Source organism: Entelurus aequoreus, linkage group LG10 (genome assembly GCF_033978785.1).
Source record: "Entelurus aequoreus isolate RoL-2023_Sb linkage group LG10, RoL_Eaeq_v1.1, whole genome shotgun sequence".
NCBI classification, from domain to species: Eukaryota; Metazoa; Chordata; class Actinopteri; order Syngnathiformes; family Syngnathidae; genus Entelurus; species Entelurus aequoreus.
The window spans coordinates 58145116-58172585 of NC_084740.1; the positions used below are offsets into that span (position 1 = coordinate 58145116).

The 27470-nt window shown below is 38.8% G+C and overlaps 1 protein-coding gene across 3 annotated transcripts; it reads right to left on the reverse strand.

Moving 5' to 3' along the window:
* Nucleotides 1-9: 9 nt before the first annotated feature.
* Nucleotides 10-27257, reverse strand: ice2 (interactor of little elongator complex ELL subunit 2). Of its 3 annotated transcripts, none has more exons than XM_062061293.1 (15): nucleotides 27122-27173; nucleotides 18176-18297; nucleotides 17775-18102; nucleotides 17567-17686; nucleotides 17369-17503; nucleotides 17093-17209; nucleotides 16741-16900; nucleotides 16263-16444; nucleotides 11864-12623; nucleotides 8761-8927; nucleotides 8545-8674; nucleotides 7727-7811; nucleotides 7457-7507; nucleotides 4470-4713; nucleotides 10-298 (listed from the first exon to the last, which is right to left on the reverse strand). In XM_062061293.1, the coding sequence occupies exons 1-15, from the start codon at nucleotides 27122-27124 to the stop codon at nucleotides 191-193; spliced, it is 2712 nt and encodes a 903-aa protein (XP_061917277.1). In that variant the 5' UTR covers nucleotides 27125-27173; the 3' UTR covers nucleotides 10-190. The 3 variants fall into 3 exon arrangements, 2 of the variants coding, with proteins under 2 accessions (XP_061917277.1, XP_061917276.1); XM_062061292.1 differs by having other exon boundaries at nucleotides 11-298; nucleotides 18176-18277; nucleotides 27122-27257; XR_009827544.1 differs by lacking the exon at nucleotides 10-298 and having other exon boundaries at nucleotides 4625-4713; nucleotides 7629-7811; nucleotides 18176-18277; nucleotides 27122-27257.
* Between the last annotated feature and the right edge of the window lie 213 nt (nucleotides 27258-27470).

The following is a 27470-nucleotide window of genomic DNA, read 5'->3' on the forward strand; positions in this document are numbered from 1 at the left end:
GAATCACAAACATATAACCACCATCATCATTATAGGAACACTTTATTGTTCTTTCATTGACATACAAAAACAAAATAACTTACAAAACATACAAAGAGCATTGCTGTAAGTATTTCAGCAGCTGTACATTGTTTTGCATGCCCATATCTTTAAAAAAAAACACAAATTGCGGGTATTTAAAAACAAATATTTAGCCTATTTTGTTCTGCTGCTTGTTTTTTTTCTTCTTTTTCTTCTTTCTTGATTGGGACGGCCCATCTGCGTTGTTTTTAGGCTTCGAGGGTCTGTGTTTTGCACCCTGTTGCAATAAAAACAAAAAGGTAAAACATAAAAAAATACTCTCAGAAAAGAGGGGATACATCATATCTTGCAAATGTTTGTTATACTTGTGCAGTTCTACACCAATGCAAACTAAGACCACAATAATAAACATTGTTATACAGTAACATCATGACTTACGATCTGAGTACCCAAACTAAAGAGTGTTATGAGCTGCAAGTTTTGAGCACGAATTGTCAGAATAAACCACATACAGCAGTCCAAAACAACCGGTCTTACTTGTTAGGAATAGCTTAACACTAGAGTTTAATAACTTTGTTTTCCAACCATTGGAACAAATAAAGTGAGTGTGAAGATGAATGCTGAAGCAGATAATATACATTGATTTTAAGAAAAAAAAAAAAGGTCAAAAACAGGACAGAGCGTGTAGCGTATCGCTGCTAGTCTGCACCATACTAAAGCAGAATGAGTCAATAACGCCAGCCAAGGACATTTAAATATTCTTTAAACGGCAAACATTTATCCATGAAAATATGGAGAATCTGCTAATGAGTGTTTGAACTTAAAATTTGGAGTAAATTATACATATGAAGGCAAATACATCCTGAAAACTGATATTCTATGCACACTACGTAGTGGAAATATGTTACTGAATTTGTAATACATATACTTTCTCCCACAAGTTCCTAGTATCATGCAAAACCAACTTTTCTTACCTATTGGTACCTGTTTTGGTGTATTTGGGATGCACATAAGTCCTGAACATGTTAAATCAAACCATGGAGGTACGACAGAGATATTTATAAAACAATCTTGCCTTCTACTAAACTTACGTCGTATAGTTTATGCATCTACATTTCTCTTTACATGTTCGAAAAGGAGTAGGAAGAAGCCAAGCTTATTTAATCCTATTCCTTTTCCAATTCATAGCAATTTAGTAACACATATTCACTTCCTCTTCTTATTTTGTAACACAATATAAATAAATGAAATACAACAGTTGTAATAGAGAACTGTTGTATTAGTGCTGTATTTTGCCTTAGTTACGTTAACATATATATGGTAGAGAGCTTTACACGAGTTTGCCCTTTTTGTTCAGTAGTCGTCCGACATTGTAGTCAGTAAGTTCATTCTTTTTCTCTCTGCTCTTGGTGTGGGGCAGACTGTCCTGTACATGCATGCTGAAATCCTCTGCTCTTACCATTTCCAATACAAAGTAGCATATAGTTCTAGCCGATCGGTCAGTAGACACATTATGGAAGCGCTAAAAACTAGGTGGCTGACGGGGAGAAGACGCAGTCAAAGGGGGCTTGACCTGGAGGAGGGCTTTGTAAATAAGACCGTCCACAAAACAGCGCATTCTGAAGAGACAGTCAGAAATTGGCTTGAAGATGGTCTTTGAAACCACATCTATGCAACATTTTGACCAAAGAACCACCATCACATGTTATGTAGACCAGTGTTTTTCAACATGGTTTGTCGTGATCACAATATGCCGGAGGCAGCGTGCAGGTAAAAAGGTATCTAACACTTAAACCAGCGTTTCTCAAAGTGTGGGGCGCACCCCACTGGTGGGGAATAGAGACATGACAGGTGGGGCGCGAGGAACGGGAGGAAATTTCACTTAATTTATTTTTTATTATATTCTTAGATTTTTTTTTTTACTATGCTTTCATTTTCTATACACACTGTAAATCACTTTGTGATTCTGTCTGTGAAATCCGCTATATAAATAAATGTAAATTACTTATTTTTCCTGTAGGCTTTAAATTTCTAGGTAGGAGCGAAAGTTTGACAGACAACAGTAACTAATGGGGGCGGGGCTAAGTGGAACAAACTTTCGCGCGGATGGGTAGCAGGCTAAGAGTGGCAGTGTCAAGCCTGCAACCCCGATTTGAAAAGCTGTGCAGTGCAAAACAGGCTCATTGCAGCCACTACTGCTGGAGTACTGTAAAACTCATGTTCACTTTTCCCTGTCTTGCCAAATGCATAGCTCCTCCTTTTTTTTTTTTTGCAAAGATTGCAAAGTGGCACTTTTATTTTATTTATTATTGAAATTGATGCAAGTTATTTGATTTATTATTGAACTTGATGCAAGTTATAACACTTTCATATGATTTATTATTGAACTTGATGCAAGTTATTTGATTTATTATTGAACTTGATGCAAGTTATTTGATTTATTATTGAACTTGATGCAAGTTATAACACTTTTATTTGATTTATTATTGAACTTGATGCAAGTTATTTGATTTATTATTGAACTTGATGCAAGTTATAACACTTTTATTTGATTTATTATTGAACTTGATGCAAGTTATAACACTTTTATTTGATTTATTATTGAACTTGATGCAAGTTATTTGATTTATTATTGAACTTGATGCAAGTTATAACACTTTTATTTGATTTATTATTGAACTTGGTGCAAGTTATTTGATTTATTATTGAACTTGATGCAAGTTATAACACTTTTATTTGATTTATTATTGAACTTGATGCAAGTTATTTGATTTATTATTGAACTTGATGCAAGTTATAACACTTTTATTTGATTTATTATTGAACTTGATGCAAGTTATTTTATTTATTATTGAACTTGATGCAAGTTATAACACTTTTATTTTATTTATTATTGAACTTGATGCAAGTTATTTGATTTATTATTGAACTTGATGCAAGTTATAACACTTGTATTTGATTTATTATTGAACTTGATGCAAGTTATAACACTTTTATTTGATTTATTATTGAACTTGATGCAAGTTAACACTTTTTTTGATTTATTATTGAACTTGATGCAAGTTATTTGATTTATTATTGAACTTGATGCAAGTTATACCACAGCTGCACAGTTATTTTATTTATTATTGAACTTGATGTTATTTTGTGTTATTGAGTTTGAATGTATACAACTTGATGTTACTTGATGTTCAATAAATTTGAAAATGTTAAGCTTGGCATTAGCGTTCTGTTGGGGCGATGGGGGAAGGTGGGGCTTGAAAACTCCCCCTTGTCCAAAGTGGGGGATGACAAAAAAAGTTTGAGAACCACTGACTTAAACCAAAAATAAACAAAAGGCGAGTGCCGCTAAGAAAAGGCATTGAAGCTTAGGGAAGTCTATGTAAAACGAAACTAAAACTGAACTGGCTGCAAAGTAAACAAAAACAGAATGCTGGACGACAGCAAAGACTTACAGCGTGTGGAGCAGACGGCGTCCGCAAAGTACATCCGTACATGACATGAAATTTAACAATGTCCCCACAAAGAAGGATAGCGTCTGCACAAGTGAAATAGTCTTGATTGCGAAAACAAAGCATGTGCGGGGAATAGCGTTCAAGGAACACATGAAACTGCTACAGGAAAATACCAACAAAAGAGGAAAAGCCACCAAAATATCATCGCAAGACAAGAACTAAAACACTACACACAAGAAAACACCAAAAAACTGACAGTGGTGGTGACAGTACACCTACTTTGATACAAGAGCTCAAAGTCTCTTGGTCATGGTTTCAATTCATAGCCAACAATTGCGAGAATAACTTTTTATAGTCAATCTCGGCGGCTGAGTTTTATTTTTTTAATGTTTTCTGCCGGTGGTGTGCCTCAGAATTTTTTCAATGAAAAAAAATGTGCCTTGGCTCAGAAAAGGTTGAAAAACACTGATGTAGACCACAAGAAAGTGTTATACATGTAGAAAAAAAGTATCATAGTATGACCCTTTTAAACTAAACTGAACATTTACAGTTTATATTTGAAAATCTCCACGTGGCAAACTTTAAAAACTGCTAGGATTTTGCAGGCCAAATTTGACAGAGCAAAGAAGAAATGCCTTTTTTGATAACCTTTCCACTTTTTGAGGCCCAGCATCCACTTCAACTTTTTCTTTTAACATCTCAATACATTGCAGATATGTGGTGACTAGTGAATATTTGTGATGTAAGCAGTTAAGATGTTTGTGTTTAGTATGTGGACTTATTAGTCCGGCATTTAATGAAAGTCACAGAGATGACGTCAGTGAACTGAGTGCATAATGGTCTAAAGCCCTTTTTTGTCCTGCTAGTGAGTTTTGCATCTGCAGGCATGCAGCATTGACACTGGTTCGGCCGTTCTGAGAATCAAAAGCCTGAAAAGAGTCCCATTCAATGGGCCTGTATTTATGCAGTTGTTGTGATATAAACCATGCAAACCTGCAGCGTGGGTGGCGGTGGGAAGGTGCAGGGGACACGTCTGTGCTTCTTGTGGAAAGGCAGCAACACGGTGGGATCCACAGCTATCCAGGGTACCGCGCCAGAAGCCGGTGCCTGGGGGAGATCGCCGTGGACTTTCTGCAGGTCGTAAGCCTCTCGACATGCTTTACCGTCGGCTGCTTTTAAAAAAGTCACAATAGGCTCCCCAGGTTTGTGAGTGATCAGGTACTGCCCTTCTTCCAACCTACAAACACACATTGTGTCCTTAGGGGCGTGGTCGGCAGAATACAAACATCCCAAGTGTTGCAATATATTGAGTGACTGGAATGTTAAATGCTATTGTGTGACGTTGTTGTGCAAGTCCAACAAAAAACACAGGAAGACGAACGTCACTATTTCAAGCAAACGTCTGGACGATTTTTACGTATTGTTCCCTAAAAGAACAGCATAAAAACAATTCTGTTAGTAAACTGTTTGGCAATGATGAGTAGAGTGTCTCTGTCATTGCCATGGCAACGTCAAATCACCGACTTGTCAGGGCGGCATGGTTCAGTGAGTAGAGTTGGGCCTAGAAGTCCTTGATCAAGCCATCAAACCCTTAACTGCTCCGGATTTAGTTGTGGTTCTTCCGCCATCAGTATTACATAATTTTGTTGTTTTTAATGTGCAATGACAATAAAAGTTATTCTAATATAGTGTCTAAATCAGTGGCGGGCCGTGTGTTTCCCACCTAAGCCTTCAGTGATGTCCGACTTCAATGATTACCTCTCAAAATACCATCATTTATGTCCCCACATGAACATTGCTGGAGAAATACAATACAGAAACACATTTACGCCCTACTTTGCATTTAAGCACATCAGTGTACAAAACAGGTTATTTTCTGGCGCAATTAAAAATCAATAAACCCGCATCAGCAATTAAAACATATCTTATGTGGTACTGACAAAATTAAAATTGCAAAAAACATTAAACGTGAAAACATAAAGAAATTAAATATTTGAACTTACAATCTGTAGCACCCATTCGACACCATATAAGCCAGCGGTACCGCTCGTAGTCGCTTGATTCGAGTGGAAGTGGCGGGCATTTCCCCATTTCATCGCCGACATGGTCTCACAAGATGTAGTTTCTCTTTAAATATCCTTCTTGAAAATGGCCTTGCAAATATATATCTGTCACCTAATCGACGTTTTGTTCTTCTTCTCTGCTAGCCCGGTCTGGCTACGGCGCAACACTTCCTGCTAAATTGCAACTTGTGATTGGATACTCACTTTGGAGTGACAAGTGAGTATCCGATCAACCACTCATTAACATCAGGCTACCTAGATAGGGTACTTAAAGTTAAAAGTTAAAGTTAAAGTACCAATGATTGTCACACACACACACTAGGTGTGGCGAAATTATTCTCTGCATTTGACCCATCACCCTTGATCACCCCCTGGGAGATGAGGGGAGCAGTGAGCAGCAGCAGTGGCCGCGCCCAGGAATCATTTTTGGTGATTTAACTCCCAATTCCAACCCTTGATGCTGAGTGCCAAGCAGGGAGGTAATGGCTCCCATTTTTTTATAGTCTTTGGTATGACTAGGCCGGGGTTACCGATCTCAGGGCGGACACTAGGCCACCGAGTAGGTGTCAACAACTTGTGATCTGATTGGCTATCGCAACTGTCTATCAACTGCATGTGTTCTCAAATTAATCCGCTAATGGTCCCGGTGAGTATCCAATCACAGGAGGAGTAAATGTCAAGTTTAAGGTGAGGCCAGCTAGAAGGCCTTACTGACAACAACTGGTGACCTGATTGGCTATGGCAATTATCTATCAACTGTATGTGCCCGTTCACTTACAGTGCACGGATCGTTGATTCTGAAGGCAGATTTGGTACAGCATGGCAACATAAGCTCGCTGAATTCTGATTGGATACAAACTCTAACCCAGTGGTTCTTAACCTGGGTTCGATGGAACCCTAGGGGTTCGGTGAGTCGGGCTCAGGGGTTCGACGGAGGTCAAGACACACCAGACTCATCGTGTAAATAAAAACTTCTCCCTATCTGCGTATTAAGGATACGGCAACAGCAGAAGTCAGACTGATTTGCAGGTGTGTAATTTGTTGTGAGTTTAAGCACTGTGTTGGTTTTGTTGTTTGAACAAGGTGATGTTCATGCACGGTTCATTTTGTGCACCAGTAAAAAAACATGGTAACACTTTAGTATGGGGAACATATTTACCATTAATTAGTTGCTTATTAACATACAAATTAGTAACATATTGGCTCTTAACTAGTCATTATTAACCCTCTAACCCTAACCAAAAAACTCTAAATTAAGTCTTTGTTACTTAGAATATGTTCCCCAAGTGTCCAAAAAACTCTAAATTAAGTCTTTGTTACTTAGAATATGTTCCCCCAGTGTCCAAAAAACTCTAAATTAAGTCTTTGTTACTTACAATATGTTCACCATACTTAAGTGTTACCAAAAACATATAACTTCGTCTTGAATTTGAAAAAAAACAAACATTTGATTTTTCACTAAAGAAGGGTTCGGTGAATGCGCATATGAAACTGGTGGGGTTCGGTACCTCCAACAAGGTTAAGAACCACTGCTCTAACCTAAAAACAACAGCACTGGAAGGAGCATGACATGAAGAGAATATGAATACTTTTACATATGGAAAGTAAATCAAAATATACTTTTATCTTTAATTGTGATGATGATTTCTGGTTATGTTAGGCCAGCAGAGAAGGCCTTGCTGGCCCTGACGGCCCACCACTGATATTTATCTTTCTATCTAAATGTATATATAGTATTAGGTGTCAATGCTAACAGTGCTATTTTTCAGGTGATGTCCTTGCACTAACAATTTTAAGTTGAATAACTTGAGTACTGCCCAAATAAGACACTTAGGCATACATTTAACTGTAAACTAATTTGTAGAATGGCGACCTGATAACTTCCAGGGAAATTCTTGTGCGTAGTTAGCAACTTACTTTGTCAGCTTTTTCACAAGGTGGTGCAGAATGTTCAGTGACTTTGCTGGCCTGTGAACAGAAATCAGGCTTAACTGTCTTGATGGACACCAGTACTCATTAGGGGGTCAAAAACAAAACAACAACAAAAGGCAGCGATATTGTTAAAAACAAAAATGACCAAGCAGCTGACCTCATTATTATTCAATCATGGGTGGAATCATGATCACGTCGAGGTGATTAGTTTCACCGTGATCAGCCTGTCAACTACGTGTGCACCAGAAGACTCACTTGAACCCACAGGAGGGGTTGTGTATCCACGTGTCTGGCAGCTTTCTGAGCAGCTTTACTTTAGAAGTGTGTGGATTGATGTGAGCTACGGAGAAAGAAGGGGAGACAAGGCAAGCTAATGAGTGCAGACAACAAGAGCTTCCCACCATCAACAACGCCGCCATCGCCAACGCTGAAAAGAGAAGTGTGACGTCTGTGATGATTTGCTTGAGCTGTTGGGAGGAAAGACTAGCTGTCGCCTCTCCTGCCTCTTATACGTTTCAACCATATCCTCCAGCACGTTAGAACCACAGACAGAAATACAAATTGAAGATGACCACATGCTGAACCGTAAAGTAAAGAGGGGGAGTCGTGGATCAGCTGGGCGTGTTGCGAAATTCTTTCTTTTCCGCATTTAGCTCACACACTCTGGCGCACTGTCAGCATGAAACCACAGAATATCAAAGCTTTTTTCTAAAAATATGATGTGCTATCAGATACGATGTTTTGGCAATGGAAGTGATAACAGTGGCCTTGAGGAACCACAAACAAAGACAATTAAGCCTGAGACTACAATTTGAAACATTTTAAGTGAGAAAGCTAAGCTCTGAGGTCATTTTAAGGCTGTGGCTGTTGTTATGGCAACAGAGTAAACTTAAATCAGTCTGCTTGAGGGTGGAGGCTGTGAGTCATCTAAAGACTATTTCATTGGTTTGTGTGGGTGGGTTTGCTCTGCCTCCTTCACGAGGGGTAAAATCTCTGCTTAAACCTTAGAAATGCAACTTTCAAGTGTTTGTATAAAGCAGCTCAGTATACGACTAAAAACATGACATATTTACCTACGAAGGAAACATTGCTGGAGTGGAGTGCAGTCTCTGTCCACAACTGGCACGCCTCGCTGCTGCTCAGACACTCGACCCCGTGACACAGCTGGTATTCCAGCTTGGGCAACACATGCACTGGAACAAACTAGCGAGGCAACGGTAAAACAAAGAAATAGTACCTCCTTATTTTACAATTGAAAAAACACAAAGTCAGTAAAATGATATGCACACCTGGCTTGCATTGGCGACTTTCCTGTGCTGGGCCAGCGAGACAGAGGTGCGCACCATGATGAGTACATCCTGAAGGCTGTAGAGCTTGTAGAGCAGGTTGCCTCGCTCTGGGCCTGTGAAGGCTTGATCGTCCGCAGTGCTAGCCAGCAGCTCTGGAGACAATATTTCTGCACAGGTCGGGGGGAAATATGGTGTATTAAAAATTGATCAGCAGTAACTCTGTATTATTGTGATATGCTGGCGAGGACCACAATTACACATGTTAAAGCAACAAGTAGCGCTATAAGCTAAGGCAATCCAAAGCTTTAGGCAGGGGTGCACACACTTTTTCTGCAGGCGAGCTACTTTTCAATTGACCAAGTGGAGGGCATCTACCTCATTCATATATATCATTTATATTGATTTACTTATGATAGAGAGGTTTTTGTTAACAAGTTAAAAGGTGTTTAACCTCTTAAGGCCCAAGCTGTTTGTTTACATGCTTTTTTTATTTCTCTTTGCTATTTGGGCTTATTGGACCCTAATTAGAATAAAAACTAAGAATCATCTTTTGATATGATGTACTTAGTCCATAAGTAGACAAACGTGTACTTCATGTTTAGTGACATGCTAATTATTATTTGTACACCTTTTTTTTCAAAATTCCATTGTATGTTATACTCTTCTGACACCACCAGATGGCAGTATAAGTGTCCACATAAGCAGCCATAAGACCCCAATTCAGTAGTGTACACAATTTTGGAAATAAGAGCTAAATTCTTCATTCACAATTGAAGTTAAAAAGTGGCTTTGGAGCAATCAAAGCTGCTCACACGGTCACTAAGATGGGCATTATGTTTGACACATCAACCTAATGTGTATTATATTTATCCATGAGAGCATTTTTATTGTAAATTGTGTGTGTTAAAATCATGGTTGTTTTTACAAATGATGACAGATGTGAACAAAAGCATGTATTGTCTTTGTGTGATGATGTAAATGAGGTGTGGTTGTATTGTATATTAAGTATGTGTCCATGAAAGGGCATTTTATGACTTTTTTCTTAATACTTGTGTATGATTTTATGGTCATAATTTTATTGCATGATTTTTGTATCCCTTTAATTTAGGTAGCCAGGGACTGCAGATGGAAATTAGCTATTTAGCTATAATCTGGTACAGAACATATCTGTCTTTGAGCTTAATGTTTCTGTGCATTGTCCCTTCAAATAAAGACTAAACTAAAAGGTGCTGTCCACGCATGTGGCCACTAAGGACTTTTTAATGATAATACAAGCATGTTTAACATTCCTTTCTTTTATGAAGACAAGGATATAAGTTGGTATGATTGTGATGACTTGCATTGATTGGAATCAGACAGTAGTGAAGATAACGTCCACATTTTCAAATGGAGGAGAAAAAAAGTCCTCCTTTCTGTCCAATACCACATGAAAGTGGTTAGTTTTTGGCATCTTATTTGTCCAGCTTCCATACTCCTTTGTATACACTTCACAAGAAATACATTGGCGGCTATCTCCGTAGCTTGCTAGCTTGTGCACGCCAGCTGTCTGAGACTCTTATTTTGTTAGCGCAGGCAGGATGAAGCAGCGCTTTTATTTTGAAGTCAGGAACTGTGCAGTCGGTCTTTAGAGTTTTGACGACAGGTACGGCGTGAGAGTCTGTTGAAATAAAAAGTGTTCCTCGCCTTCCTGTCGGTCATTTTTTCTTAATAATGATCTGGCAGCAGCCAGCATCATCTCACAAGACCCTCGGGTGAAGTAAATGTCAATCAAGTGACAAAAGTGACGTCTTGGTGAAGACTGATGATCGCTCGTTTTTAGGTGTATTTTTTTAATGCCTGGCTGGCCATCGACCGGTAGCTCGCGATCAACATATTGGGCACCCCTGGCTTAAGGCAATTCAATAAAAGGCACCCAAACAGCTCTAATATCTCTCACACCAATGTTTGCTTCAATGCAAAAAGGCACAGTATGATGGCCTACAAAAGAAAAACCAAAGAAAAAGTACAAAAGTAGATGCTTTTTCTTCTCGATGTATTTGTTGTACATTACATAGGTGCCGTTTTGGCCCTTGAAAGCCTGCAAATAATATGTATCTATAAAGTACTGTAACTTTTCTTACTAAATGTATTCTTTCTATTTTTGGGAGGAAAAAAATATATGTACTCCACGTAATCGCAAGTTATGTTAACTTAAATATTGTCTAATTATGCAAAAATACATTATGAAACATTCAAACCATTTTTTAAATAGAAATAAGTACTAATAACAATGATTTCAAAGCAAGTTATCCATCAAATGGTGCAATTTAAAAGTAACAGATACAAATTTTGAAATTTACTGGTGTTTTTACAGCATTTTTCTCTAAATAAAAAAAAACTACTTTTTTTACTGTAATAAACTGATGCCGTTTTGGCATTTACAGTAATACACCGAAAAATCTGCAGTTGTTGATTTGCTGTAAACAAAAAAAAACCTGGCAGCTCAGGTGCCAAAATTTTACTGTAAAATTGAATTTTTTTTATTTACAGTAAAAAAAACAAATGTACATTTTAAAGTAAAATTCTGGCAACTGAGCTGCCTTTTTTTTTTTTTTACCATAAACACAGCAGTACTGTTTTTCCATTTACAGTAATATACACTACATTTTGAAGTGAAATTATTGCAATTTACCAGATTTTTTTTTACATTTTAGTTTTTCAAAAATCTACTAATAAAATGCATTAAAAAATGGTGTAATAAAAGTATTCACTGTTAGAAGCGGCCCCTCTGGGGCCAAACACAACTGCGATGTGGTCCTCAGTGAAAACGACTTTGACACCTCTGCACTAAACACACCAATAATCTTGTTAATAGATGTATATAACAACTCCTTTGTTGTAGTACATGGGACAATGCACATTAATGGGACATATAAAATGTTAATGTGCCAGATTGTAGCCAAGGCACTTTTTTTTTTTTGCTGTTTTTATCTGCCACACGTAGAAAGCCGGTTTGTGAAAATAATCCACACATTAAACTGGTAGAAAAAAGGTTGGGGAACCCTGGACGAAGACATAACGAGCATATGGACAAAGAAAAACACTGCCTTATCTACACACTGACTTTTCTGCTCTGCGGTGCTGGTGTGGACCCCAAGTGGAGTCACGGAGACCTCTTCACTCCCGTGCTGGCTTCTCTCCAAGTAGGCGGTCACGCATGGCTTCACCAGGGACAGCGGGAAGCAGTGTTGTGCAGGTATGGGACATGGTGAGGGCGACACAGTCTCCTGGCATGCGGTGGGGCATTTTGGTGTATTATTGGCCGAGCTGAACATGGCTGTCTGCATGCGCAAGATCTCACCAAGATGGTCGGCGGGGGTCTTTGCCACTTTGGACTTTCGCCTGTGTGCTGCAGCGTTTTTAGGGGAAGGATCTGATGTGGACTCAAGTGAAGGTTGCATTTTAAGGGGCGTAGTTTGAGACTTTGATGAAGTATCATCGATGACGAGCCTCTCATCATCAGAGTCTCCTGTTCTTGAACAGTCTTCAGTACTTTCTTTATCAGACACACCCTCCAATTTAGCAGTATCTGCCTCATTACCCTCCATGGCAACCGTCAGAGTTGTCTCCTCCGTTGCCAGGGAACGCTTGGGAACTGTCAACGCACTGTGCATCTCCTCTTGTGGACTACGGCAGACTGACTCACTGAGCTTACGTGACAGTGGTGAACTTGCACTTTGAACACAAGCAATTTGCTCATTCTGTGTCTTTTGCACTTTTGGGGTTTTGGGGGCCGATGGCTCTCCGAAGGTCTCCAGCTCGGTCAGGTCCCCTAAACTGAACATATCGCTGTAGCAGGGCATCTCATTTCTTTGGTGGCTCCCCTGATGTAAAAACAGACGACAGGTCTCAAATGAGTGAAAACAAAGGATATTGCAAAATAAAATAAAGTTGAACTAAGGCCATGTCCACACGAACACAGATACTTCATAAACGCATACTTATCTTTGAGTTTAGGCCTCTCGTCCACACACAGACTTTTGTCTTTAAAATCCCAGACTTTTACAAACGCTGGCCAAAGTGTAGAGATCCAAAACTCTCCGTTTAGTGTATGCGTGTACACTTGCACTGAGCCTTGTCTACAAAATGTGCTACACCTCCCTGATATCGAAGTGCATGTAAAACTACTTCCAGAACGTAAATGACCGCCATAACCACAACACCAGGGGGAGCTACACAAACCACGTCAAACTCAGATTCCGATCTAATAAAAGGTTTTAACTCATTCTCCTTCTATGCCACATCAATATGGAATGCACTCCCAACAGGTGTTAAAGAAAGTGCATCTCTATCCTCCTTGAAAACCGCACTAAAAGAACACCTCCAGAGTACTTCAACCCTTGACTAACACCCTCCCCCCACCACATCCCACCTCCCCAGATTGTAAATAATCAAATGTATGTACTCGTTCTTATGCTTTCTGAACTCACTTTGTTCACTGCTCTCTGTACATATCCTACTAAGTCAGACCTACACTGTTTCAATGTCCATTTCTCTGATGATGCAATTGTTGATGACTGAAGTGCTGATTCAACTCCCCTCCCCTCCACAAGCCACCCCCCGCATAGTAAATAATGTAAATAATTCAATGTATATACTCTGATGATTAACTTGTGTGATGACTGTATTATGCTGATATTATATATTTGTACCATGAATTGATTAACGTGGACCTCGAACAAGTTGAAAAACTTATTCGGGTGTTACCATTTAGTGGTCAATTGTATGGAATATGTACTGTGCTGTGCAATCTAATTGTACGGAATATGTACTGTGCTGTGCAATCTACTAATAAAAGTTTCAAAGTCAAAGTCACACGGCTCAAACGGAGACTTGTGATGACGTCACGGTTGTGCGCTGTCATTTCCAAGCTCAACAACTCTGCCTTGCTGCCTTTAAACACACTATAAGAACACTAATGTACCGGACAAATACTGAGCACTGCCATGTCAATATCAGGAAATACAGAGAGTGTACTCCACAAAATTCCTGGGGGTCATCATTGACGAATACCTCAATTTCAAATGTCACATTAGCCATCTGTTAAACAAATTATCTAAATATGTTGGCCTGTTCTTTCACCTTCGTCATTATCTTCCTCTGTATGCTCTACTTACCCTATATAAAACTCTCTTTGAACCACATCTAAACTACTGTAATGTCATCTGGTGTAACACCTTCCCTACCTACCTTCACAAATTAGAATCTATGCAAAAGAAAATCATACGGGCCCTATCATGGTCCAAGTTTAATGCCCCCACTCGACATCTATTTCATAAATATAATCTCTTAAGACTGACAGAATTCAATATTTATCAAAATGCTTGTTTAACCAATCAAGTCATTCACAGGCTGAATCCTAGGCTCTGTAGCTTGGTTCCTATCTACCATCCCCAGCATGCCCACAACACTCGTAACTTAGATCTGATATCAGGTAAACATCGTCTACTGGCTTGTACCGATCGAAGTGTTGTATGCAGGGGACCTAAGATTTGGAACCGGCTTAATGAGAGCCTCAAGATACGGTATCCATTCTCCAACTTCAAAAAGAAACTGAAAACTTACCTATTAACCACCTATCTCTAATGCCTCATGTGGGGTTGACTACTGTTGGGTTTTGCATGGTCGAATGAATGTATGCGTGTATGTGTATGCGTGCTTTAGTACTATTATCTTGTGTTTATCCATAGCGTTGTTGTTGTTGTTTTTTTGTTTGTGTTTTTTTTGTTTTTTTGTTGTAGTGCTTGCTACCATTTTTCATCATTCCATATATAAACTGTCCTCTGGACCCCCTGTCAAAAGCTTCTTCTAGCTTATTTGGGGGACCCTTTCACTTACCAATATCTTTAAATGATATTCATTACTATTGCAAATTGAATAAACTTGAAACTATTTATTTGTTTCAACGTAAACACGCTGCTCTTTTCACTCAACATTAATAAAAAAAGACATCAAAATGGGCCGGCGCTAATGACAGTCAACTGTTTCGGATACGATGGCTGATGAACCTCCACCTGATGGGACAACTTTGACAAGCAAGACTTTTTGCTCTGCATCATAAGAAAGATGCAACATTATCTTATGTTTTTAGTCCTTGTTTAACGACAGATCATGAAGTTAACTTACATGTCTTACTTGTGTAGATGAAGCAGAGCGCGACCGTGCTCCCGCGTACAGAGCGACTAAGCAACGAAAAAAACAAAACAATGTAGCGTCCTCCTTGTAGTGTGTGCTGATGTTAAAGACAATATAACTTCATTACACATGTACTATATCCATGATTTAATGCTTTATAATTCTACAAGAGTTTTGTAGCGGCACACGCACGTCCGTGTGCTTTATGTAGACACTTTATATAGAGTCTTAAACATGCAAAAAGGTTTCCTTGGCTCGTTAGTGCGTGCTGATTTTAGAAATAATGTAGACTTCACTGCACATGTAATACATCACCATGTTGCTGAACATGTTATAATTCTATGAGTGTTGGGTTTCAGCAGCACAGGCGTGCAATCGCTCTTTAATAATGTTCCCAGGGCTCTGTGTACGTGCAGGCTGCTTTTAAAGATAATATATATATGTCATTGAACATCTAAAGTCGATCAAAATAAACACAATAGGAGGTGTAATGCAACCAAGTCAGATATTCTTGCTTTTTTCAGGCTTCTGATTGGACAAAATGTGCATGACAGCAAGTGTATGTGTTTGTGTGTAGACAGTTTTGAAACTACACGTGTGGATGGAGATTGTTTTAACCCCAAATATGTGTTTTTGAAACTCTCTGTGTTCGTGTGGACATGGCCTAACTCTAATTATCAAGCACCATCTGCACCTTTTGTATTACATTTAGATTTTTGTCAAATGTTTGTTTTTAATATGATTCAAACATGTGTGTTTATGTTTAAGTACAATCATTATAAACAAGTCACCCCAGGCCTTTTTCAAAAGTATTATGTGATTTTGCCGATCTTTGTCTATGTTGTTGTAATTATTCATTGTCTCTTTTAATTATTTTCTTTTTTTGTTAGGTGACGTGTAAATTTTGTATAGAAGGGGAAAATGTCGTATAAGCTAATTGAGATTATGTTCCTCTGTGCCATAATTAATTTTGTACTTGGTAATTGAATGTTTGTTTTACCATTGTGACCACACAACTCTTCTGTCCTCTGTTGTCCTCTGTGTTTTTTTTTAATAAATTTTGATGTCTATTTTACGGTTTTAATTGGTTTTACCCTTTAAAATCGTTTTTAATCATATTTATTTTTCAATTGTTTTTGTATTGGTTTTCTATTCACTTATTCTGTTTTTATTCAGTCATTGGTGTAGCATAATATTGTTTTTAATATTGTTTTTAATATTGTTTTTAACATGGCTGTGCAGCACTTTGGAAACATTCTTGTTGTGTAAATGTGCTATATAAATAAAGTGGATTGGATTGGATTGGATTGTGCAATAAATAAAAATACCTGTGAGAAGTTCTGGTCTTCAGCAGGAAGTTCCGTCATTAAATGGAACACATTTCTGTTTTCTTCCTTTATGATTGAGAGCTTTAAACTTTCCTCATGGTAGATGTGGCTCTTCTCTTTCACGGTTATCTCGTCCTTTATCAGGGGTGATTCTATAAAAACAGTCTTCTTCTGAGCAGCACCTGTAGGTAGACATTACATAAATGAATTTATGAGGCTACCTAACCGTGACACTATATATTTCAATGAGCTATGACGAGTATTCGTAAAATTGTATTTAGAACAGCCCCTTGAGATGCAGCATCTTATTTTCAAGGGGGTCCCTAAGTAAATGCAGAAATCATAAAACACACAATACAATGAAACACAAAAACACACTGCTCTATGTAATTATTCTGGGGTTGATTTCCAGTGAACCACCTCTGATCCTACTGGCTCACACAATGTCAACATAAAAGCAGCAATAAGAGTCGTGCACCTTTGCCATTGGACACTTTGACGCAAACAGGAAGTTCCCAACTCTGGGCAAAGTCAGGGCCATGGTTGTCTAACAGCGTTACCAGCGCCTCTCTGGTGACACACAAATGTGGGCTGTAATGTGCACACAGCTTCTCAGCATTATCATCACTGCTAATTGCCTGGGGAGCAAAACAGAAGCTGAAGTTACGAAGGTTTGATCGCCCTCCGATGTCTCACTTGAAAACTGCAACAGCCAAAATTACATCAAAAAAGTCCTGCGGTCATGAATATTATTTTCCAAGCAGTAACAAAAGAAAAGAATTTTGGTGACTTACTTTGAGTCATTAAAAAAAAGTGAAACAATTGCTTACAGCGTGCATGTCCTTAGCTTTTTTGGCTGGAGGATTTTCTGATGAAACACTCTGATAATCCGTTGCAAGCTGTGCATCATAAGGCGCTATCATGAGGGTTGTGATATCCACACTGCCCTGGGGAGATTAAAAAAAGAGGTTCCAAATACGGAACTAAAGAAAATGAACCGACATAAAAAGAACGGTTTTGCAATTCAACCAATTCAAGTTGTATTTATACCCACAGCCACATTATACAGAATGGCCCTCAAATCGGCTTCATTGTGAATACATTACCATGACAACGAGCTGTTTCTCAAATACGAGACACAGTCCTGGGTTGAATGTCCCGCCAGTCAAACTGGTCATCTCGTGGATTTGATAAAGTTGAGGGAACCTTTTAGTGCACTCCAATCGGGCCCTCAAAAAATCCTGTTAGAAAACAAAAGTTTTGCCTTAATATGTTTAAGAACAAAAACAATATACTGAAAGTACCTCTGCATATTGCAATGCTCCTTGTGTGATGAAGCTGTAGTCCTCAGCACATATTTTGGACACATCTTGTAAATATCTCTGGAATTGCATAATTTCTTGATCTATTTGGGCCTGGAGGTACTGAAAAGTGAGCATATCCCTTTTGGTCAGTCAACACAAGGACGTGCCGGATAAGAATAGTGTTAAAGAAGAACATGTTTATAAAAACCTGGGGAGGAGGTCTGAACGTTTCATTCATCAAAAATCCAACATATATACTCTGCTGTTTGCGGGTCAAACTGGACGTGCGTGGGAAGGGCAGTCTTGGTTGAGGATAAGCATCATTTGCCTCAGTCAGTCTTGCTTTTTTGGTTTTCTTACATCCCTCGGCTGCCTCCACACCATCTGTGAGGGAATTATTAGTATCGATGGAGTCCCAGCAGGAGTTACCTTTCCTGATGCAGGTGCCTTCTTTGAACTCTGCAGATTCTTTGATTGTGGAATTTTGTCCAGGTTGAGCAGCACACTCTTGTTTTATGGTGACATTTTCTGCCGGGCTTGGATGTGAAGCAATACAATTTGGTGAATAGACATGCTACATAAATAGCATTTCTTTAACTATTGACATACCTTTGGAGAGAGGCCCACAATTCCCTAATATTAGGCGCAAGGGAATAACGATCATAGATGTCTCTGGTGAAGAATGGTGCTTCTGAGACAGGAGGGTCCTCCCTTGCAATAAAGAGGAAAACCTTTATAAAAACACCAGGATTGAAATTTAGCATCTTCACTGTGTATCTGTGTATGTTCGCCTCAGTCAGGAGATTTGCGTTGAAACATCGGTGTCTTGCGAGCATCTCAAAAACAAGCATGACAAGTGGAGACTCTAAATTGTCTACAGATGTGAATGTGGTTGTCTGTCAACATCCATGATTTTAACTGGTTGCAACTTTTTTCAGTGGGCGGCTGATGTTAATATACAGCCATGGCCAAAAATATTAGCACCCCTGGATATCTGTCAGATAATGCACCACTTCTCCCAGAAAATTGTTGAAATTACAAACGCTTTGGTATTCACATGTTTATTTATTTTGTTTGCATTGGAACAGCACAATAAATAAATAAACTTGAATACCAAAGCATTTGTAATTTCAACAATTTTTTGGGAGAAGTGACAGAAATGCAGAGGTGCCAATATTTTTGGCCATGACTGCATATCGCAATTGACACAATCGATATCAATAAAAGATGTGTTTGATAAAACATTCAATATGTGTTTTTTTCTTTTTTTCGTAAGAAACAAAGTTAAGAAGCACAATTGGTTGCATGAACCAAGGCATTTGCCCTCTGGTAAATGAGCAATGCAGAAAGTGATCACTGATCAGTGGGAGTGACACGATAACAGCCAATCAGGTAAGAGCGTCAACAATAAAGTTTGATTGTGCCATCTGTTGTCTCCCAATTGATTATTTGCAAAGAGTGAGAAGAGAAAGTAAAAATTAATGATGCAGAAAACAAAGAAATGTCAATAAAACCGGAAAAGTCCCTTCGACGGTATATTTTAAAAATGGACCGTTGTCACATCGAAGACCACACCACTTCAGTTCCGTAACTTCTTGGCACTTAATCTGCAGAAAATAGTTCTTCTCAACTTTCTCTAGGTTTACATGTTCACACGTTGCACTAATTTGTTACCCTTTTTTAAGTATTTGTTACTTATTTCTTCTTTTTGCACCTTAATTATTTAGAGGTTTTTGTTAAGTGTTCAATGTGATGTTAGAATTTTGTTTACATTGATTGTTTTATTGTTTCCATGGTTGTGTTGACATTTCCTATCTTTTAGGATTATAATTAGAAGGTTACATTTTAAGGAAACATGTTTACATGTATTATATTTCTCTCTTGGTCCTTATTTTTGATAGATCATATGAAAAATCAATAATTATTAGGAGTGTAATGGTTATTATTAGAGATGTCTGATAAATGCGTTAAAATGTAATATCGGAAATTATCGGTATCGTTTTTTTAATTATCGGTATCGTTTTTTGTTTTTTTTGTTTTGGTTTTTTTTATCAAATCAACATAAAAAACACAAGATACACTTACAATTAGTGCACCAACCCAAAAAACCTCCCTCCCCATTTACACTCATTCACACAAAAGGGTTGTTTCTTTCTGTTATTAATATTCTGCTTCCTACATTATATATCAATATATATCAATACAGTCTGCAAGGGATACAGTCCGTAAGCACACATGATTGTGCGTGCTGCTGGTCCACTAATAGTACGAACCTTTAACAGTTAATTTTACTAATTTTCATTCATTACTAGTTTCTATGTAACTGTTTTTATATTGTTGTACTTTCTTTTTTATTCAAGAATTTTTTTTAAATTTATTTATCTTATTTTACTAATTTAAAAAAAAAGTACCTTATCTTCACCATACCTGGTTGTCCAAATTAGGCATAATAATGTGTTAATTCCACGACTGCATATATCGGTTGATATCGGTATCGGTTGATATCGGTATCGGTAATTAAAGAGTTGGACAATATCGGAATATCGGATATCGGCAAAAAGCCATTATCGGACATCCCTAGTTATTATAAATACCGCTGTATTTCGGTTTCAAAGTCTTCCCAATAATACTGTGAGGTGTGACGGTATCAAGGAAAACTTGGGAGAGTAGTTTTTTTCTGGCGTTTTAAGCCCTGGTTTGTAAATAAACTACATCTCTCAGAATCCTCTGCGTAGCGCTGGAACGGCAAGGTGTGGGCGTTGAACGCCGCAAGCAGGAAGTGAATTGTGTTTGTACTCGTCGTCGATTAAAAGGAATTGTTTTTTTGGACATTAAATCTGTATATAACTGGTTGAGTTATGTTGCTGACAAACAGACAAACAAGCCCAGGCCAAAACATAACCTCTTTGGCAAAGGTAAGAAAGTCTGCCTTCTGCAAAGTGAGGCCTGACACTTTATTTTTGAGCACAGGTGTCAAACGTGCGTGCTGGATCAGGCCAGCGAACTGGTTTTATCTGGCCCGCGAGATTAGTTTGATAAGTATATAAATAAGCTGAAATGTTTTAAATGAAAGAAACTGCTGTTATAAATGTGTCCACTGGATGTCACAATAGCAATTCGTAGTATCCCCTGCATGACTTCAGACGGGGCGGAGCTATGTGCCCGGTTACGATAGAGGACTGGGGACACATTATCTGGACGCACATAAATAGGCTGAAATAATAATAATATAATATCTCCTAAATTCATGTGTGAATAATTAAATTAGTCCAAATTCACAAGTTTTTTTGTAGATGATGCTACGTGTGTACAGAATAAACCACATGATTCACATAATTTATTCAGAAAGCATAAATCATGACAAATGAAGATAGAATACTATTAATGGACTGGACTCTCCCACTATTAACTAGATCCATTATGGACTGGACTCTCACACTATTATGTTAGATCCACTACGGACTGGACTCTCACACTATTATGTTAGATCCACTACGGACTGGACTCTCACACTATTATGTTAGATCCACTATGGACTGGACTCTCACACTATTATGTTAGATCCACTATGGACTGTCATACTATTATGTTAGATCCACTATGGACTCTCACACTATTATTTAGATGCACTATGGACTGGACTGTCACACTATTATGCTAGATCCACTATGGACTGGACTCTCACACTATTATGTTAGATCCACTATGGACTGGACTCTCACACTATTATGCTAGATCCACTATGGACTGGACTCTCACAATATTATGCTAGATCCACTATGGACTGGACTCTCACACTATTATGCTAGATCCACTATGGACTGGAATCTCACAATATTATGTTAAAACTACTATGGACTGGACTCTCACAATATTATGCTAGATCCACTATGGACTGGACTCTCACACTATTATGTTAGATCCACTATGGACTGGACTCTCACACAATTATGTTAGATCCACTATGGACTGGACTGTCACACTATTATGTTAGATGCACTATGGACTGGACTCTCACACTATCATGTTAGATCCACTATGGACTGGACTGTCACAGTATTATGTTAGATGCACTATGGACTGGACTGTCACACTATTATGCTAGATCCACTATGGACTGGACTGTCACACTATTATGCTAGATCCACTATGGACTGGACTCTCACACTATTATGCTAGATCCACTATGGACTGGACTCTCACAATATTATGTTAAAACCACTATGGACTGGACTCTCACAATATTATGCTAGATCCACTATGGACTGGACTCTCACAATATTATGTTAAAACCACTATGGACTGGACTCTCACAATATTATGCTAGATCCACTATGGACTGGACTCTCACACTATTATGTTAGATCCACTATGGACTGGACTCACACACTATTATGTTAGATCCACTATGGACTGGACTCTCACACTATTATGTTAGATCCACTATGGACTGGACTCTCACTATTATGTTGGATCCACTATGGACTGGACTCTCACAATATTATGTTAGATCCACTATGGACTGGACTCTCACACTATTATGTTAGATGCACTAAGGACTGGACTCTCACTATTATGTTAGATCCACTATGGACTGGAATCTCACAACATTATGTTAAAACCACTATGGACTGGACTCTCACAATATTATGCTAGATCCACTATGGACTGGACTCTCACACTATTATGTTAGATCCACTATGGACTGGACTCTCACACAATTATGTTAGATCCACTATGGACTGGACTGTCACACTATTATGTTAGATGCACTATGGACTGGACTCTCACACTATTATGTTAGATCCACTACGGACTGGACTGTCACAGTATTATGTTAGATGCACTATGGACTGGACTGTCACACTATTATGCTAGATCCACTACGGACTGGACTGTCACACTATTATGCTAGATCCACTATGGACTGGACTCTCACACTATTATGCTAGATCCACTATGGACTGGACTCTCACAATATTATGTTAAAACCACTATGGACTGGACTCTCACAATATTACGCTAGATCCACTATGGACTGGACTCTCACAATATTATGTTAAAACCACTATGGACTGGACTCTCACAATATTATGCTAGATCCACTATGGACTGGACTCTCACACTATTATGTTAGATCCACTATGGACTGGACTCACACTATTATGTTAGATCCACTATGGACTGGACTCTCACACTATTATGTTAGATCCACTATGGACTGGACTCTCACTATTATGTTAGATCCACTATGGACTGGACTCTCACAATATTATGTTAGATCCACTATGGACTGGACTCTCACACTATTATGTTAGATCCACTAAGGACTGGACTCTCACTATTATGTTAGATCCACCATGGACTGGACCCTCACAATATTATGTTAGATCCACTATGGACTGAACTCTCACACTATTATGTTAGATCCACTAAGGACTGGACTCTCACTATTATGTTAGATCCACTATGGACTGGACCCTCACAATATTATGTTAGATCCACTATGGACTGGACTCTCACACTATTATGTTAGATCAACTATGGACTGGACTCTCACTATTATGTTAGATCCACTATGGACTGGACTCTCACAATATTATATTAGATCCACTATGGACTGGACTCTCACACTATTATGTTAGAGCCACTATGGACTGGACTCTCACACTATTATGCTAGATCCACTATGGACTGGACTCACACTATTATGTTAGATCCACTATGGACTGGACTCTCACACTATTATGTTAGATCCACTATGGACTGGACTCTCACTATTATGTTAGATCCACTATGGACTGGACTCTCACAATATTATGTTAGATCCACTATGGACTGGACTCTCACACTATTATGTTAGATCCACTAAGGACTGGACTCTCACTATTATGTTAGATCCACCATGGACTGGACCCTCACAATATTATGTTAGATCCACTATGGACTGGACTCTCACACTATTATGTTAGATCCGCTATGGACTGCACTCTCACACTATTATGTTAGATCCGCTATGGACTGCACTCTCACACTATTAACTAGATCCACTATGGACTGGACTCTCACAATATTATGTTAGATCCACTATGGACTGGACTCTCACACTATTATGTTAGATCCACTATGGACTGGACTCTCACTATTATGTTAGATCCACTATGGACTGGACTCTCACAATATTATGTTAGATCCACTATGGACTGGACTCTCACACTATTATGTTAGATCCACTATGGACTGGACTCTCACACTATTATGTTAGAACCACTATGGACTGCACTCTCATACTATTATGTTAGATCCACTATGGACTGGACTCTCACACTATTATGTTAGATCCACTATGGACTGGACCCTCACAATATTATGTTAGATCCACTATGGACTGGACTCTCACACTATTATGTTAGATCCACTATGGACTGGACTCTCACACTATTATGTTAGATCCACTATGGACTGGACTCTCACTATTATGTTGGATCCACTATGGACTGGACTCTCACAATATTATGTTAGCTCCACTATGGACTGGACTCTCACACTATTATGTTAGATCCACTATGGACTGGACTCACACTATTATGTTAGATCCACTATGGACTGGACTCTCACACTATTATGTTAGATCCACTATGGACTGGACTCTCACTATTATGTTAGATCCACTATGGACTGGACTCTCACAATATTATGTTAGATCCACTATGGACTGGACTCTCACACTATTATGTTAGATCCACTAAGGACTGGACTCTCACTATTATGTTAGATCCACCATGGACTGGACCCTCACAATATTATGTTAGATCCACTATGGACTGAACTCTCACACTATTATGTTAGATCCACTAAGGACTGGACTCTCACTATTATGTTAGATCCACTATGGACTGGACCCTCACAATATTATGTTAGATCCACTATGGACTGGACTCTCACACTATTATGTTTGATCCACTATGGACTGGACTCTCACTATTATGTTAGATCCACTATGGACTGGACTCTCACAATATTATGTTAGATCCACTATGGACTGGACTCTCACACTATTATGTTAGAGCCACTATGGACTGGACTCTCACACTATTATGCTAGATCCACTATGGACTGGACTCTCACAATATTATGTTAAAACCACTATGGACTGGACTCTCACAATATTATGCTAGATCCACTATGGACTGGACTCTCACAATATTATGTTAAAACCACTATGGACTGGACTCTCACAATATTATGCTAGATCCACTATGGACTGGACTCTCACACTATTATGTTAGATCCACTATGGACTGGACTCTCACACTATTATGTTAGATCCACTAAGGACTGGACTCTCACTATTATGTTAGATCCACTATGGACTGGACCCTCACAATATTATGTTAGATCCACTATGGACTGGACTCTCACACTATTATGTTAGATCCACTATGGACTGGACTCTCACTATTATGTTAGATCCACTATGGACTGGACTCTCACAATATTATGTTAGATCCACTATGGACTGGACTCTCACACTATTATGTTAGATCCACTATGGACTGGACTCTCACACTATTATGCTAGATCCACTATGGACTGGACTCTCACAATATTATGTTAAAACCACTATGGACTGGACTCTCACAATATTATGCTAGATCCACTATGGACTGGACTCTCACAATATTATGTTAAAACCACTACGGACTGGACTCTCACAATATTATGCTAGATCCACTATGGACTGGACTCTCACACTATTATGTTAGATCCACTATGGACTGGACTCACACTATTATGTTAGATCCACTATGGACTGGACTCTCACACTATTATGTTAGATCCACTATGGACTGGACTCTCACTATTATGTTAGATCCACTATGGACTGGACTCTCACAATATTATGTTAGATCCACTATGGACTGGACTCTCACACTATTATGTTAGATCCACTAAGGACTGGACTCTCACTATTATGTTAGATCCACCATGGACTGGACCCTCACAATATTATGTTAGATCCACTATGGACTGGACTCTCACACTATTATGTTAGATCCGCTATGGACTGCACTCTCACACTATTATGTTAGATCCGCTATGGACTGCACTCTCACACTATTAACTAGATCCACTATGGACTGGACTCTCACAATATTATGTTAGATCCACTATGGACTGGATTCTCACACTATTATGTTAGATCCACTATGGACTGGACTCTCACTATTATGTTAGATCCACTATGGACTGGACTCTCACAATATTATGTTAGATCCACTATGGACTGGACTCTCACACTATTATGTTAGATCCACTATGGACTGGACTCTCACACTATTATGTTAGAACCACTATGGACTGCACTCTCATACTATTATGTTAGATCCACTATGGACTGGACTCTCACACTATTATGTTAGATCCACTATGGACTGGACCCTCACAATATTATGTTAGATCCACTATGGACTGGACTCTCACACTATTATGTCAGATCCACTATGGACTGGACTCTCACACTATTATGTTAGATCCACTATGGACTGGACTCTCACTATTATGTTGGATCCACTATGGACTGGACTCTCACAATATTATGTTAGCTCCACTATGGACTGGACTCTCACACTATTATGTTAGATCCACTATGGACTGGACTCTCACACTATTATGTTAGATCCACTATGGACTGGACTCTCACACTATTAACTAGATCCACTCCACCTCCATTGCACTGGTCGCCGAGGGGTAGGTGGGGTCCCCACATCTGCGGTCCCTTCCAAGGGTTCTCTCTGTTCCCATTGGGTTAGTGAATTATATTTTATATTTATATAGCGCTTTTCTCTAGTGACTCAAAGCGCTTTTACATAGGGAAACCCAATATCTAAGTTACATTTTTGAACCAGTGTGTGTGGCACTGGGAGCAGGTGGGTAAAGTGTCTTGCCCAAGGACACAACGGCAGTGACTAGCGGGGATCGAACCTGGAACCCTCAAGTTGCTGGCACGGCCAGAAGGTGTCATTGTGGCTTGTGCAGCCCTTTGAGACACTCGTGATTTAGGGCTATATCAGTAAACTTTGATTGGTTGATTGAATCATTTAAATTTACACCTAGTAGTCTATAATTAAAGCGCACCACGTGACCTGACTAGCGTTGCACGTGACCTACCTTTCCCTCGTGCACCGCTGGCTCCTTAACGTGTTGTAAAATACACAACGTGAACATTTATTACCAACCATGTTGACTAATTCAACTAGTCAATACCCTGTTGACTAATTCAACTAGTCAATACACTGTTGACTAATTCAACTAGTCAATACCCTGTTGACTAATTCAACTAGTCAATACCATGTTGACTAATTCAACTAGTCGCGACATCATGTGAACGCACAGCATGTTAGTAAAGCTGACATAATTAGTCTCACGAGCTTGTTAGTTAAACACAAATTAAGTTAAAGTGTTGTATATATTTCGCCAACAAACACTTGCAATAGTACGACTAACACGTCACTTTTATTGTTGGTTAAATGTTTCCTCAAACATATTACTCACCATACTAGCTCCATTCTAGCTGTCACGGAGATGAAGCACGTCAACATCCGGGTGACCTTCTTCTGCTGAAGGATGGATGTTGGCTTACATGGCTTTTCCTGGTAGTGCTGCCCCCTGTTGGATTGTCATATCATTGACTCCCATTCCCTGTTCCAGTGTTTTTCCACCTTTTTGAGCCAAGGCACATTTTTTTGAGTTGACAAAATCCGGAGGCACACCACCAGCAGAAATAATTAAAAAACAAAACTCAGTTGACAGAAAAAAGTCGTTGTCGCAATTGTTGGATGTGACTTTAAAGCATAACCAATCATGCATCAATATAGCTCTTGTCTCAAAGTAGGTGTAAGTC

Excerpts from the sequence above, each read along its gene's own strand:
- ice2 (XM_062061292.1), bottom strand. The coding sequence starts at position 27,168 with ATGTTGACGTGCTTCATCTCCGTGACAGCTAGAATGGAGCTAGTATG. Across the intron at positions 17,687-17,774 it reads CGTTCAGACCTCCTCCCCAG|TACCTCCAGGCCCAAATAGA; the intron begins GTTTTTATAAAC and ends CTCACTTTTCAG. Across the intron at positions 12,624-16,262 it reads AAGACCAGAACTTCTCACAG|GGGAGCCACCAAAGAAATGA; the intron begins GTATTTTTATTT and ends TTTTTACATCAG.